At 37.4% G+C, this 16,747-nt stretch overlaps 2 protein-coding genes across 2 annotated transcripts; both read right to left on the reverse strand.

Annotated features, from left to right (window-relative positions):
- Positions 1 to 526: 526 nt before the first annotated feature.
- si:ch211-79k12.1 (uncharacterized protein LOC568891 homolog) lies at positions 527 to 9,596 on the reverse strand. The gene is made up of 7 exons (XM_052578577.1): positions 9,431 to 9,596; positions 8,314 to 8,435; positions 6,332 to 6,542; positions 5,074 to 5,228; positions 2,561 to 2,705; positions 1,551 to 1,692; positions 527 to 1,264 (listed from the first exon to the last, which is right to left on the reverse strand). Exons 1-7 carry the CDS (start codon positions 9,486 to 9,488, stop codon positions 1,177 to 1,179), a joined length of 921 nt encoding a protein of 306 aa, XP_052434537.1. The 5' UTR covers positions 9,489 to 9,596; the 3' UTR covers positions 527 to 1,176.
- Positions 9,597 to 10,872: 1,276 nt separating this feature from the next.
- Positions 10,873 to 15,456, reverse strand: si:ch211-79k12.2 (uncharacterized protein LOC568844 homolog). The gene is made up of 3 exons (XM_052579135.1): positions 15,226 to 15,456; positions 14,562 to 14,793; positions 10,873 to 13,819 (listed from the first exon to the last, which is right to left on the reverse strand). Exons 1-3 carry the CDS (start codon positions 15,244 to 15,246, stop codon positions 12,450 to 12,452), a joined length of 1,623 nt encoding a protein of 540 aa, XP_052435095.1. The 5' UTR covers positions 15,247 to 15,456; the 3' UTR covers positions 10,873 to 12,449.
- Between the last annotated feature and the right edge of the window lie 1,291 nt (positions 15,457 to 16,747).

Genomic DNA, 16,747 nt, shown 5'->3' on the forward strand with positions numbered 1-16,747 from the left:
ACTAGACATAGCATCAGTCACTGCTTCCTACACTGCACATGAATAAGTGTACTTGATGATGTCTACCAAAGTTTCTGACACCTTCAAATAGTGCATCATACATGAGTATAAGTGAATCATTGAATCATTCATTAGACCGATTCACTCATCAGTGGTTCATTATGGAATTGATTTTGCTTTAGAATTGGTTCATTGGAAAATAGTCAAAGTAGCTGGCAATAAGTTACTCAGATACTAACTTCTTGTTTGTTGTAAAAGAACAATATGCAAATCACATGATAGTCGTGCTCATGTGATATTGTTTAATTGTATTTTGTAATGGTCAGTTAGGGGATGTGTTATGTTTCAGAACTGGGAAAATTACTTGTATTTTTTTAATACCTGTCTGAAAGTCTGAAATGGAAAGAGTTTTTTATAAACAGCAGAAATGCCATTTACATAGAGATGAACTCTCTTGAGATTTCTTCAAAGTTGGGCATACATGGATGTCTATCTTAATTAGATCAGTAACAACACTGGAGGCAGATTGTGTTGTAAAATTATTTTAATAGCTTTAAATTCAAAGATACGGAAAAATCAAACTTAAGTAAAAAAAAGTGCTACAGTTTCAAAGTGCTTCTAGAGTAATTGGTTCGGTTTTAGTTTGGATCTTATCTACTGTTCTTTCAAATGAAGTAAAAGATTATATACTTATGTAAAGCAATACCCCAAAAAATGTCTACATCTGACTAAATGATCGTACAGCTTGCAGATGGTAGTCTTCCTAAAAAGAAATGTTAATCAGTTTGAAGAAATAAGCCAACCAAAGGCTGGTGGGAAGAAAGAAGCATTCAATGTCACCTCACAAAAACATATTTTCGCCTTTACTCAATTTTGCAGGGTTGTTGAATCAATACAGAGAAAATTGCACACCTTTTGTTGAAGAGCACTGCTGCCATCAACACTGGAAAGGACACACAGTAAACCATCACTTGTCCCCACTTTGTATACTTTTTCGATTCCCCGCATAGACAGTCTCCTAATTATATATCTGAACGAAGACCCAAGAGCATAACAAAATCCATGAGCAAAACTCTCATTAACTCTCCTCTGCTGTGAATACCCAATACTCCCTAATCTTTTTTTCTCTTCTTCTTTTCTCTCCTCTCCTTTCCAGTCCTTCATCACTCTGGCTCTTTACACCAGCGGCTGCTTGTCAGAGGCGGTGGTGGGCAGGGACTCCACGCTGACTCTGTAGATGGGTTTCTTCTGGGAGCGGTCATCACTGAAAGGACGAGAGAAGGAAATACGACAGAGTGAGCGTTTTATCGGGGAGAATAAGAACAGATTTGGACCTGAGGGAGAATGTGGTTAGTGAGATTTATTTGCACATAGACTAGCCTGTCCGGACAGCTTTTGAGGGAGTGAGAAGATGCAGGGGGAGAGAAGTGATCATCTGATGCTCACAATAATACACAGACTCTACACCACATGATGGAGGAGGGGTGGAGGTCAAACACCCACGTAAATCATTCCTAGACAACATGACTAGGGTGGTTCAAAGTACTTACATGGGTCCCTTGTTCTTCCTCTGTCTGGCTCGGCGGCAGAGGTAAGTGGTCATTGCTATCACAACCACCAGAAGAATCAATCCTGCTCCAGCTACCGTGAAAAAAATGTGACCGGTGGTTGTCTTATACCATGCTGCATCCTCTATAAGACAGAGACAATTACATATTATACACCATAAAAACACCTTAACTCGATCAACTCTTTGGTAGTATTTTCTCAATCTTGTGCTGCTGAGGTAAGTATCAGCACTAAATCAAATTCAACCTTATGTATATCAAGTTCTTATTGTGATTTATCAGTTCACGTTAGTGCAAATAAAATAATTTATAGTCTTCGAATCAAATCAAAGTGTAATAACTTGCTCTTTCTCTGAAATTACTCTAATTTTCGGCTGATATCAATTTGATTCCATGGCTTAAATGTTTACACTTTGAATGTACTTAACAGTGGCTGGTATACTTTTTTTTTTTTTTCAGAACAAATTACTAAATATCTTTACTGTCAAAATGCAGAAAGCTATTGAGTTATCAAAAGAAATTAGGGCAAAGTTAGGCATAATTATCTGTAAAGCTGCTTTAAAACAACATGGATTGTGAAAATTACTCTACAGATAAAATTAACTTTATGTTAAAGCTATTTAACATAAATTAATGTTAACTATTAAAGCTATAATGCTCAGTTCTTACAGAATGGCAGTCAGATATTATTGTCCTGTCTCATTATGGAATATGTCATATTATGGAAGTTAAATGGAGTCAGTGGGGTCACAAGGTCAATCTTGTCTTCCACAGGCTTACATTTGGCCGAAGCACCACTGTTAGAGATACTCCATTGGCTCCAAATATCTTCCTGTTGTATTCAGATCATTTAAACTGAATATTGGATAAACAGTGCTATTCATATCAAATGAAAGGTTTAAATCATATACACATTCTGTATATAAACAAATCAACCCGAGTTGTTTACTATAAGCATAAGGCACACTGTAGACCCTTTTTGCTGTTCTGACCTTTTAGAACAGTGATGCTGATTGTTCGTTTCTTCACGAGGGAACGCACAGTAGGAGACTGAGCTGAACAGGTGAATCTTCCCCCATCCTGTTCCCTCACCTTCTCCAACTTCAGCTTATTGGAGGCCAAAAGCCAGTCCTCTCCCTTGATAGAAAAAAAAAGACAGGGAAGAAGTTATTGAAAAGTGAAAAGCAAAGCAGGGACTCCATGAGAGAGCTGATGTAAGATAGAAAAGCCAGAATTTTTAATTCTTAAGAAGGGAAGCATGCAAGACGGTGAATTCCCACTTCTGTATACTTTTTAAATAATAACGCAATAGTTCAAGGTTACATAACATACACAGTTTCACCTAATCTCATGTTAATCTTGAGTGCCTGTAGAGTAGTATTGCATCATTCATATCTCCAAAAAGTCTTTACTTTTATCATATTTCTAAAAGAAAAAATAAAGCTTTCCGATTCTCTCCGGAAAAAGCCGAGCTCCTGGAGGCATGTCGTCACTGAAATGACCAGAACACACAAATGCACTTGCTACACTCCGTTGCTGCCCCGGAAAAACAACCTGCATCCCCTTTTCGTTTAACACTGGGTTCTTGGGGATGCTGAACACGGTAAACTTTCCCTCACATCCAAAAACACACTTATTTAGAGATATTCTCTAACAAATCCTATGAAGCGCCGCCAACGATTTCCCGATGAAGTGCATTGATGTGCGCGTCTCGCTCTCCTCTGGTCAATGTGTGTGCACGGACGTGCTTTTCTGAGAGAAATGATCAAATAAGGTTCCACCATCGTCTACATCATTAGATCCACGATAGGAAAAAAACAGCCAAAACTTGGTCTTTCGTCCAAATTATTACATGTTTAGCATGAGAATCCATCTCTTTAACACTGTGAACAACTCTGAATACACGAAACACCATTGTAGCCCCCCTTTAAAGTAAAAACAAGTCAAACAAAAGTAAAACAAAATCTGCCAAAAGTTTCCTAGGAATCCTTGCACCAGTTACAATATATAAAAATAATGAAAGTGAGCATAAGAGAGTAATGAAGCAAAAATAAAACATAACACTGTACAATTCAAGGAAACAAATGCCTGTTCAAAATCCATTCAGAGCACATCATATCCATTCAAATGCTTTTGGCACTAAAAGAACTTCTGCAGCCTGCCAACAAAGTCCATTTCAATTTAAATGAAAGTGAATTAAGGGGATTCCCAGTCAAGCCAAAGTACCATTGTTTAAGCTAATCTGTTGGCTCTAATGTCTTCCTGTTTCCTCTGCTGGAGTGCAGGCACACCACAGTAAACAGACCATGCTCTGACATTTAAGGGAAGCTGACTTTTCTGGTTAAGTCTTCATAAGAAATTGTTCATAAAAATCCAAAAGTGCATATTCGAAACCAAACAGAGTAAGTGAAAATATGTACTTGAACTGTCAGAGAATGACACTGCACAATTGTGACGTGTGGTGGTGGAGGACAGACTAATAGACATCCTAATAACAGGAATGAGTAATTCTGCACTTCCATCTCATGAGATTCTACGGTCATTAGTCACCCACACCATGACATTTGGAGGGAATTTTTTCGGTCTGAGAAACAGAGTATGCACATGCTTTTTACAGCATGTTACATATATGATCCACCATTACTCACAGGTTCACAATGAACAATTGTCTCACCAGCCCGTAGTGAGTGAATGGAGTTTAACTAGCCTTAACAGAATACATTTGGTACTGTCCCTATAGCAGGGGCTAAAACGATATTGCAAAATACAGAAATATACTTCAGTCCCCTTGAAACAGCACGTCAAGATTTGGTTCCTTAAAATATATACATTTTTGGTTGCTCAGTATGATAAATATTTCACATGTGTTGCCACATGGTGAAATACATTACTAAACTTCCGAGATTAAAAAAAAATTACCACTAAGGTGGAAGCTGCTTGAGTCCTGACAGATGTTTTCTTTAACAAACATCTGTTAAGACTCACGTGGCTTATTCCTTTGATTTGAATCACATGTGCGAGTTATATCAGTGATTGTATGATTATCATTCTCACATACTGCTTAAACTTTAACTTCTACTTTAACCATTTTGTTAAATAACTAGCCACTAAGAAGTAACTGGCCCCTGATGAGTTTTATTTCCTCACTAAAGCCAACTTGTGCTCACATTTGGCTGCATTTTTGGACCATGGTTGCACACGGCTCAAATAAAAAAATAAAAATAAATTCAGAATTGATTTGTAGAATGCATTACCTGTTCTGACTAAACTTTCAATCTGACAACTTTCACAGCCTTTTCCCTAGACATGTGTGAATAAGCTTATTTTCACTTCAACAGCAAGCTGGCCTTCCAGGTCATTCTCTCAAATGTATGAGAAACTTATATGAAAACAGGCAACTGCAACCCCAAAACAGCAGTTTTGCAGTAGACAGAGTAATGCATCATGTTTAAAAAAAAACTGTAAGGAAGAAGAGAAGCAGAGCATTAGATATTAAATCTGTCACCTCTTTAGCCCAGAAGTACTCAGGTGCCTCGGAAGCTGAAGTAGAACATTCCAGCTCCACATCATCTCCTAAGCGTACTTTGAGGTCCTGCACCGAGTTGAAATAACGTGTTAAGTATCCCAAACCAGCCCTGTGCACAGCCACCTCCCGCATATCTGGGAGAGGAAAAAGAGAGAACATTTGAGGATGAAACGGATTAGTCAAAACAGCTCTGCTCCAGGGTACATTTGCATAGCATAAAAACAAGGAAGTAGGGCATGGAAATTCTGAATTTTCATAGCTCAGAAAATAACAAATGTTCAGTATATATTTAATATTATATAAGATATGCTATGTACACATAATTGTTTAGATATTCATAAAATATACATGTATAAACATCATCAGTAAGATTTATTGAAAGAAATCAATAATTTTATTCAGACATCATACATTACATTCATCCAAAGTGGCAGTAAAGGCTTTTTAAATAGATTTAGATTAAATAAATGTTCTTATAAACTTTCTATTTATATTACAATGATATATCCATTTAAGCAGAATAACCTTTTTTTTTTTATAAAAAAAAAAATCTTTCCAAATCAGTAAACTAGAATGATTTCTGAAGGATTGTGTGACACTAGAGGCTGGTGCAATGGCTAAATAAATATTTTAAAAAATCTATTAAAATAGGGAAAATCTAATCACACTATTACTCTTTTTGCTTAAATTTTGCTAATAAATAAATAGATCAATAACTAAATGCAGCATTGCTGAGCATAAGTGACTTCTTTCAAAATCACAAAAAAAAATCTTACTGACCTCAAAAAAGTATTGTAACTTGCTGGTGACTCTGATGGATTATCATAAAAGATTATAGTATATTAAGTCCAGGTTCACTGTAATAATACAATGTGAGCACGGATCATCTTGTTTCAATCTGATAATTCATACTGAACATTTCTGTATCGATCCATCTGTTTTTCACCACTGTCAAATCATCTCTGCCCAGTGTAAAGCCCCCAATCAATACCAATATTGATTTTGTCATCTTGGGAGATAAAGAGCTTTATTTGTCCTCAAATCTTTAAATCCCAAATATAAAACTTCCTTGCAACAAAATGTCAGATGCAACTTGCCTCCCATACAACGATGGAAGGATTGAAGTTTCTGGACAATCTAGACCGATCAATTTATGCATGTAGCAGTTGGTATCAGTGGGGATTTGCTTCACAGATCTTTAGCACTTTTCATGCTGCCCTTGATGTCTCTTACTCACAGTGTAAGGGGATGGTGAAGAGCTGGGAGGAGTTGTCTGCTGCAGAACTGTCCTCACTGACGCAGCGGTATGGACCCTCGGACCAGGACTGGATGCCGGGGATGAAGAGGAGCAGTCTGCCATCCTCCCTTCTCACATCCACGTCATACAGAAAACACCGACGGTAGAAATACGCCTGATCTGACTCGAGACGGTACCACACCCCCCGGTACTGCAGCAAAAAATAGATATATTTCACTCCTGTAGCTTGAATATGATTAACTTAATATATTAACAGCAAATTTACTTTGACTACATTAGTGATGGCTTTTTAGTCCTGTTTGGGGCAACATAAAAAAAAAACGTAATTCTTCAAAACTATTTTTATGACAGATTTTTTAATAACATTCATTTCATTTTGGGGGAACTTGTTTATTTTGAATGCTTGTTCATCCTTCCTTGAACAAATCTTCCTTAACCCTATAAAGCCTTACATGTAAAATAATAGTTTGAAATTTTATTTTTTTGAGTATCAAATTGGATTTGGCCAAAAGTTAGATGAAATACTGATAAAAGTGTAACACACTACTAGATAAAATGCAAATAAATATCAGTTGTTACTTTGTATTTCCCATATACTTTATTAAGATGATATTAGGTAGCACTTTATGTTACAGTCCTGTTCCTCGTGTACATACTATGTACTTATTATAGTAATTACAATAACTATGTAATAACTAGGTACTAACCCTGAACCTAAACCTAACCCTATCCCATGTAGTTACCTTGTATTACCAGAACTTTCTTAGATAAATACACTGTAAGTACACTATAAGTACATGTAATTACACAGTACTGTAAAATAAAGTGTAACCTGATATTAAAGTTCTTAGTTTTATGACCAATACTCTGTATTTTTATTGTGGTTATTGCAAAACATTTAATGCAATGCCAATTTAGAGATACACACATAAACATTCCTCAAAAGCCATTTATGACAATATAATAGATTTTCAAAAAAATATATGTATGGATGAATATATAAAGCAAAGCAGTTAAAAGTCCAGTAAGTGGTAATATTTTCTTATATTTCACCGCAAAAAAAATAATAGTTGCACCATGACCAAATGATACCAAAATGCTTTTACTTGTTTGAAAAGTAAAGTATCATTGATATGGCAGAAGGAATGTAGTAGAATGTGTAGAATGTAGTAGAATGTGTCAACCTGATCAGCTTGATAATCCAAAGGCTTTAGAAATCTGGTTAGCAAAAATAATGGCTTAGGCTTTACGGGTTAAAATGTCTTGCTGATGGAAGGAACACTTGCCAAATTTGATAAAGTATGTTACACTTGGAGGAAGTAGACTATTCGGGGCACTGGCACATGGGTCGCACTAACACAGGTTAATGAGAGATTGCAAAACAAAGCATCTGTCTTTGTGATTGCTGGTATGGAAAACCTGTTTTGCTCGAATGCATTTAGCTGGAAAAGGTGACAAACAGACTCTGCACTGACAGAAGCAGCAGATGCTTTGAATCCTCCAAAGGCCCCTCACTGCCAGGTACTAATTAAACCCAGAATAACAGCTCTCAGAAGCGCACTAAAACGCACACTGCCTCCTGCTGTTTAAATACCAGTTGCAATCTTGATCTCCAAGCAAATAAATTCAAAATAATGTTATTGTTCTTTATTTGCTACTTCCCTATAAGTTTGTTTATGAAATCATGAGAGCAGTTGTGTGGATATTTGAGAGTAGGCATCCCTGACAGATAGGCTTGTAATTTTAGATCTCTCGCTTTCTGTTTATACAGTAATCAGACCTGCATCGCTGCAGAGGACGTGCACAGACAGCAACAATAAATAAACCCTTCTCATCTCCCATGACAAACAAGGTGTCATTCAGTTCAAATCTGCTATTGTCTTGACATTTACAGGCAAGTGCACATCAAAGCGCAAATGTGTACCACATATTTCCTTGCCATTGTGTGTTAGCGACCTCACCTTGGAGAGCCTCTCAAAGTGAACTCGGCTCATGTTCAACTCGGATTCTGTATCCAGACACTCCAATGTCACATCTTGTCCTTCCAGAATCGGCTCAGTTGGACCTTTTAACTCTAAAGAAGCTGAAGGACAGTAAAACAATACAAAAGAATGGTAAGAAAAGTAAAACAAAAATGCATACAAAAAATTGCATTCATAATGGGATACTCATCAGAATTTGTTTAGTATCTCATATAGAAGCAGTTTCTTTTGTCACTCTGGTGTAACAAATCAGCTTATGTATTTATGTAACTGTATGTAACATTCCAGAATACTCTTCTTTCTCAACTTCCTGGTCTGTATAATTTGTTTGCACACCACCCTTTACAACAACAGGCACATGAGAGGGCAATTTACATGCTATCTGATGTGTTGTAAAACTAAGGTGAAGCATTGTACAAATACAGAAATACAGGTATATTTTTTTCTTGATATTCTTAGAGTATCACGTGGAATGTCAGTGAAACCATTCTTATTGTCAAGCAAACGTGAGTCTGCTTTTTGAACAAAAACTATTTCCTTAAAAATGTTGTCTAACTGGATAGGTCAGGAATGTGTCTGTCAGGTGTGCATTAGGTGAGATGGCAAATTTCAATACAATCAAATGATGTTTTGGGCTGTGATGCAAATGCAATCTTTATGGGAATTATATAGTTATATTAGAACTATGGGATGTGAGACAAACAGGAAGACATTCGTTTTTACATAACTGCAAAACAAAACAAAACAAAACAAAAAAAAAGAAGAAGAGGAAGAAGTAAATTGTTGGTAGTTCAGACTAATTAAATTTTGAGATGTGCAATTCTGAACGTTTAGATTCATTTTCGTTTGCATAAATGTATCCAAGCTTTAGTTTAAACGCCAGTCAACAATACAAGAAAATAATAATATATAATCCCATAAAAATAACACAAACTTTGTACAATTGTGACATCTTGTAGCTCTGCTCTAGGTATTTTGTTTTTATAGATATACTGACATATTGCGTTTGGTTTATAACATTGATTCTAATTTAAAACAGTGAAAAGGAAGTAACATAAAATAATGGTTTTGCGAAGACAAGCAAAATAGTATATACCTGTGGATCTTTGGAGGAAGGTGAACGCCAGGACTGTGATGAAAATATAGCCTCTCATTTTGAAGGATCTTGACTTCTGCGTTTGAGAGAAACTTCTGCCGAAATGAAAGTTTGTAAACACAATTTATGAGCGTGAACGGAGGTGGAGCTTGCGAGACTCACAACGCTATTGTTTATTTTCTAGCCCATTTATATCAAATACACAACGATTCAGGAATATAATGCTACAAAGTGTTATATTTATTAGTGTTACATTTGTTCTGTCATATTACAAAAATACTTAGAGACAACGCTGTCTTACGCCGTGATATCAAAACATATCTAACGCCTCATTCAAAAAAGTGCATGCGTCACTTGTATCTAGCATAATATATGTTCTGAAGGTATGAGTTCATTTCAATATGAAAAGGCTTTCGCTTTATTCTGGCACCTATCAGAACGTTACAATTTTGTTTCGTTTGTGTATGACAAACTTCTGATATGTGAATCTGCTGTAAATAATTCCAACAGGATTACTTAAATTTATGTTGCGGTTTCATCCTCAGAAACTGAAATTCCTATTCTTAAAAGTTTATTTTACGACGGGTGACGCATTACATTAGCCTACTGAAAAAAAGACAGAAATCTTCCATACATTTAAAACTGATTATCGTAGCATACTTAATCGGCCATAACATCCTTAAAGTAATTTTGAAGTACTTTTTACCTCACCATTCTTTCATTTTAAAAAACTTTAAAGTTATGGTCAATGGATTCTTTATATTTTCTCTCATATTGAGTTGTCGAAGTAAACATTTGATAGTTTTGATATATATATATATATATATATATATATATATATATATATACACACACACACACACACACACACACACACACAACCCAGTGCAAAGGTTATTTGGAATTATTTTAAACAGTAAAAGGTCATGTTAGTCTAACTAACTAGATACTAATACCAGATCTGTTTACACGCATGTAAAGTGTTTCTAATAAACATGCATGTTAGAATGTACTTAGTATTATAGGCCATTAAATAATACATAGCCATGTAAATTTGAAGAGGGCAGAATAGTAGCTAGGTGCTATGGAAATTCCCTAGTCTTAAATTGATTGACCTTACAGTAATTTCAGACAGTCACAAGTTACTCAGCGAAGGTGAATTCTTCAGGAAGTGCAAGCAACTAGTTGTAGTTTTGAAAAATATTCGTAGGAGGCTATTTGTTTGTTTTTTGTAGATAAAGTGTCATGTCTCATATTCTCATTGAGAATATATAACCCCAAAACATGGTTCAAGGATTCTGGTCTGAAATGTATCACAAATGTTGGTTACAAAATAAATTAAAAATAAATAAATAAATAAACAGAATACATAATTAAACCAAACTGGTATCACTGCGATCACAAAGTTGAATATTTTAAACTCTTAAAATGAAAACATCAAATAATGTACATCAGCATTTATTTCTGTTGATACATGTGTACACAATAGACATATATTGTAGACATGAGCTAAACTGACAGATGAACAACAAGCTGAATAATTTAGCGTTGTTTAACTTAAAACTGCATTCATTCTACAACCACACTCGCATGTGGTACAAATAATCTTAATGACCATATTTGTGTTTTTGTCTCATTTTGCATGTGCGTCTCAAAATTCCCATTAAGAAAGGCACTGCTACTTCAGCAGAAAACTGTGCTCTGTCAATTTCAGGCTTAAAACCTTTCATTTACCCTAAGAAAGCAATCACATCCATTCATCCATTCTCCAAACCACTTATCCTCTATATGGTTGTGGGATACATGGGCCTATACCAACATCTTGGGCCATGGGCTTTGGAAGTACCCCAGACAGATGGCCAATCCGCCAAGCAGACACATATTCACAACTTCAAACAGTTACATTTCTCCAATTAACCCATTTTGCTCGCCTTTGGATTGTGCGGGAATCTCACAGCAACACAGGACATTCATTCTGCGGTGACACTGACAATGAACCACCGTGTCGCCTTCCAATCAGCAACTTTTCTTAATAATCATCATAACTGCATCAGAGGTTTGTTCTAATAATCTTTAAAAAAAAAAAAAAACTACTTGCAAACCTGCAAAATACTTTCAAATACACATGTACAAAGTGTTAAAATGTAAATAAATCACTTTTCCACTATCAGGCTGCATGGCTGGAAGCAATACAAGTTTTGGCGTGAGTCGCATTAATTACAAAGTACAAATACAAACCTTTCCAGATTATCTACCAAACCGTCCTCAGGCCAGGAGAATCATTCAGGTAGAACGGCTTTGGTGACATGGAGACTCATGAGCTTTGTAAACTGAGCCTTCTTCTCTTTGCTTTCTGGTAACCTCTGGGCCAAGGGTGGAAAAACTAGTGCAGGTTTGGTAACAAATATGCACAAATACCTTAATACTGATATGCAAAGCTACTAATTTAAAGTTTAAGGGGCAGTTTCAAAATACAGGTTATCACAACTTTGCTTTTATAGAGGCAAAAATCACAGGCAAAAGAATCTGACATGACCAAACCAAGAATGTTCAGAATGGTCTGATGTCACACGCCACCATTTCCGGGTCCAAACGCTCTATCAGATGCCAAAGCAAACAACAAATGGTAATGGTAATATTCAGTACACTCCCTAGTGTGCTTTAATACTAACAAAAAAAATCATGATCCCAACCTTTATCTCCACACTGAAATGTTTGATGGCTAGAGAGTGATTCAGTCTTTATAAATCATTAAAATACTTTTTTCCAGGACACCATGAGCTTGGAGACTGTAGTGTAAACTGCAGGTTTAGCTGAAATGTGTAATATAAATGAGATTGCATTCTCAGTTGTAATGTATAGCATCTTGGACACAAACAATATTTCTTAAGTCATGACATAACAGTGTGATATAATATCAGCAAGCTTCAAAGGGGCTCAACATCTGCCTTAATGCATTACATTAAAGCTGCTTTTATCTTTTAAAATACATGGCCTCAGAAATGTTTGTTTTTTTTTTTTAATCTACAGTTTTGTCAGAGCTGCTCTCTTCCTTTTTTCTCTCTTCCTTAGAATAGTGTTGCAATATCTGGTGTTTGTTTCTAGACGGAGCGTCTGGAAAACGCTGACCACAGTCCTCGCAGGCATACGGAAGGGCATCTTTGTCCCGATCCCCTCTTAACTGCTCTCTACTGGGCGGCCTCCTCTCTTCCACTTCCCGAAGATGGTTCTGGTTGAGACCGGAAGCTTGAATTCTCTGGAAGTCTGAAACAGAGGACGACGCAGAGGCAGCCAGGCTAGGCCTTCCCACGGAGTTGGGCTCCGTCACGATCCCGTGAACCATGCGGTGATGAAAGCGAATTCCGGAACGGTTTGAAAAGCTCTTCCCACAGAGGCCACACACGAAAGGCCTCTCGCCAGTGTGGATGCGAGTGTGGATCTTCAGAGCTCCAGACTGAGTAAAGCACTTCCCACACTGACCGCAGCGGTACGGTTTATCCCCCGTGTGAATTCGCTGATGTGCTCTCACTCCAGCTAAGTGAGGGAAACCCCTTCCGCAATAAGTGCAGGTGTACGGTCTCTCTCCGGTGTGAATTCGGCGGTGAATTTTAAGCGCCCCGGACTGGCTAAAGCTCTTGCCGCAATCGGAGCAGCTGTATGGACGGGCGCCTGTATGTACGTTAAGGTGGATTCGCAGATTGCTGTGTGAGTTGAATGCACGGCCGCACTCGCCGCAAAGGAAGCCGCCAGCTTTGGACGCATGCTGGGTTCGCTGGTGCTGCAGCAGTTGCGATGGCCGGGGGAAAGAGGCATTGCAGTGCATGCATGGGAGCTGCTGCAAGCCTTCCTGTTGCGTATGGGCCTGCTGATGGCGAAGGAGCTGGGCGCAGGTGGGGAAGCTGCGCTGGCAAGATAGGCAGGGGAAGGACGGGAGCGTACGTGATGTGCAGGTGGAGAGCGGGCAGTGATGATAATGGCGGTGGGCAATGTGTGCCCCTGAGTCCTTTTGTTGGCGTAGAAGTTGGCTACAGGTTTGAAACCCACGGTGGCAGCATAGACACGGAAAGGCCTGAACTGGTGGGGACTCAGGATTTTCCTGAGGGATTGGGCTGTGGGTGCTAGTGCCTTTGTCCTCTTGTTGGGGGTGAGCAGATGTGCTGCTGGGCTCAGTGTTTTCCTCTTCCAGAGAAAGTCCCAAACCTACACACAAGCCTAGGCCGACAAGGGCAGCACCGGGCTCTTTAATCTGCTGCGGTGGGGTGGTCTGTGGGGCTGAAGGTGGTTGGATCTGGGAGGCCAGGCTACTTCTGGGTTTTAAGGTGTGGAAAGAAGAACTAGAAGGATATGAGGAAAGAGGGCAGCCGGGACATGTGCAGGAACGATGCTGAACTACAAAAGATCAATCAATGAGGAAGTGAGTATAAGATGGATAAACATGATAGAACTTAATATTAAACTATTTCCTGGTAGAAAAAGATACATATTATGAGCTTTGGCCTATTAAGTGGCATTTTATAAAAAAAAAAAAAAAAAAATAGATGAAAATTATTATTCAAATAATTTTTGCATTTTTATTTATTACATGGCTCTCTGGAATACTTGATTCTATTTAGCTAGGTTCAACTATCAAATATTTCTAAATAATGTCTGTTGTTTCTGTATAACTGACTGCTCCTTAAAACCTATGTTTCATATAAAATACTCAGGTCCTAATCACCCTGCCTGGGTTTAATTTGTGATAATGACCTGACGACTCCTATTCCTGAATATATATATATATATATATATATATATATATATATATATATATATATATATATATATATATATATATATATATATATATATATTATGAGACATGGCTAGATTGCATATACAGTGTCTGATCTGCACTAAAAAGCCTTAATTTATTAATGTATTTTAATATGTATTAAATGTATTTTTATTTGCTGTAACTCTGTTCTGTTAAAATCTAAAATGATTTTCTCATTTAGCAACGTGCTGCTAAAACCAGCTGGAGCTGTTACTCAGAATCAATAAATTCTACATGTTTCCCAATCCTTTTCAGGTGAAAGTGAATCTATAACCCAGCGGTACAGTACCCTTACAGTCTACTGTAATATTTACTCACCATGGCTTTCATGACCTCTGGGTTCCCTTTCCTGCAGACCAAACCGAACAGCACTTTTCACCTGGCTCTGTCTGGACGGGGTAGACTGGGGAGGATGAGAGACTTTGGGCAAAGCAGAACTCGGTGTCTCCCCAGTACGTTGCTCTCTCAGTGGATGACCCGTGACTGAAGCATTTGCAGCCATAAGGTCACCAATAAAATTATGCATATCCAGCCATGAGCATGGACCAGCCTGCATTAAATAATATTCATATTAAATTATATTAGTTGTAAATACTGTAATATAATTTTATACAAGATAATATAAACACATCATGTCTAAATATAGCAATGTCACATTACTGCATAGTTTGCAAATACAGCCTTAAAGCAATAGGATAACGGGGGTCATAGAATAAATCGCATCATGAGAAAATGACACCTTTAGGTACGCGTAACAAGATGCTATACAAGCGTTACGCGTACGATATCAAGCGATACATCTTACTAAATAACAAAACATTTCCATCGATCCGTATCGCTGTGCTGTTAAATACAGGCACGCCAATAAAATGCTTTCGTCTGCGCTTTTGTCGCCTTTGGTGGCTATTTTTTTCAAGCCATGAAACACATTACACGCCCCTTTTAAGGCTACTTCCTCGTGTTTATTTTGGCATGTACTCACTGCGAGTCTGTCTTTGTCCATCTGGAGCGCCCTTACGTAATCGACCGTGCAACTGTATTAATACACATTTATGATTAATGTAAGGTTGGTCGTTTCTTTCAGTTGGTAAACCGAGAACCACGAGTTAGTGCTGGTTGTCTCTTGACTCTAACGTTACCGCTCCACTTCTCTCACAGTCTGGAGCTGTTCATAACGCCATTTTTCCCCCATCGACAGCAGTGTATTTCCGGGATATGAATCATGTGACTAAATTCCTAAGTTCTGTATACCCAAATTCTGTACCTTATAGGGATGTGTACCACGTATGCAACCATGACAGCCGTCTCTACCATATGTGTGCGTGCGTGAGTGTAGGCTATGTCTGTGTGTGTAGAACAGAACTGGCCAACAAAACCATACAAAATATTTCCAGATGTGTCACACTCACAAATGGTACAGAGGTGACAGACCGACAGTGACAGTCATGTCTCTGCCTGACTAATACTGTCACGGTTGCTAAACTTTGCCAGTAAACTATGACTTAACAATTGTAATAGACTGAATTATGATGTAATCCATGGAGTGGCTTAAGTCACTATATAATTACTATACTACTATAATTACTATAGTAGTTTGTATATAGGAATTGATCCTAGACCCCCCTTTATTACATTCAAAACATTAGAAAGAACGACAGAAAGAACAAGAGCTACATTTGAAGCTAGGTTACTGGGAAATCTATAAAGCAGGTAGTCTAATGAATATTGTATTGCATACATGTACTGTATGTGGTCATGAACAAGAATATGATGTCCATGTTTATCTGCATATTCTACAGTATCAGAGTTTCTGTTTAGCATATGATCAGTTAAAACATTGAATTAGAACATCATTGCTTTAAATGTACATATTTACTGAAAATACTGAAATACATAAATATCTAATAGTTAATCCATAGGGCTCATCTAAGCTTGGTTTATTTATTTATATAAATGTATAGGACATCATTTGTTGTAGATTTGTAGATGATGTAATGATGCAATGAACTGTTTATGCCACATGAATTTCCCCCAACAGTGAATGTATGTATGTAACATTTTTGGCCACTAGATAGAGCCCTTAAGACAGAAGTTCTGTTCACAAACCAAGAGACTGTCTCCACTCCATTTGAATTCCACTCCCCTTTTAGAATGTAAGTTCACTAAAAACTGAGTTTTCATACCCATAATTCCTTATTTTGTTTACATTTTTAAGGACCCATAATGGAGGAACTCTAAATCTTGCTCTTGATGATCTACAGCTTGCTGGATGACACTGAAGTTAGTCAAAAGTATGTTACTACAGGAACAAACAAATATGGAGTGGCAATGCAGCATGTAAGATTGACTCATCTCAGACATCTCAGATCAGATTTTTAAAGTACTACTTCAGAATGTACTAAAAGTGTGCAGTTGTGATGCTTAACATAATATTATTTAAAGAGTGCTCTTCTCATTACACACCAAATAACTGCAAGACCACTACAAAGTGAACAGCAGTTGAG

This window comes from Carassius gibelio, chromosome B16, assembly GCF_023724105.1.
Source record: "Carassius gibelio isolate Cgi1373 ecotype wild population from Czech Republic chromosome B16, carGib1.2-hapl.c, whole genome shotgun sequence".
Lineage (NCBI taxonomy): Eukaryota > Metazoa > Chordata > Actinopteri > Cypriniformes > Cyprinidae > Carassius > Carassius gibelio.

Excerpts from the sequence above, each read along its gene's own strand:
- si:ch211-79k12.1 (XM_052578577.1), bottom strand. The coding sequence starts at position 9,488 with ATGAGAGGCTATATTTTCATCACAGTCCTGGCGTTCACCTTCCTCCAA. Across the intron at positions 2,706-5,073 it reads AGTACTTCTGGGCTAAAGAG|GGAGAGGACTGGCTTTTGGC; the intron begins GTGACAGATTTA and ends TTTTCTATCAAG. Across the intron at positions 1,265-1,550 it reads AGGAAGAACAAGGGACCCAT|TGATGACCGCTCCCAGAAGA; the intron begins GTAAGTACTTTG and ends TCGTCCTTTCAG.
- si:ch211-79k12.2 (XM_052579135.1), bottom strand. The coding sequence starts at position 15,246 with ATGGACAAAGACAGACTCGCA. Across the intron at positions 14,794-15,225 it reads TGGACAAAGACAGACTCGCA|GCTGGTCCATGCTCATGGCT; the intron begins GTGAGTACATGC and ends TATTTAATGCAG. Across the intron at positions 13,820-14,561 it reads CAGAGGTCATGAAAGCCATG|TTCAGCATCGTTCCTGCACA; the intron begins GTGAGTAAATAT and ends GATCTTTTGTAG.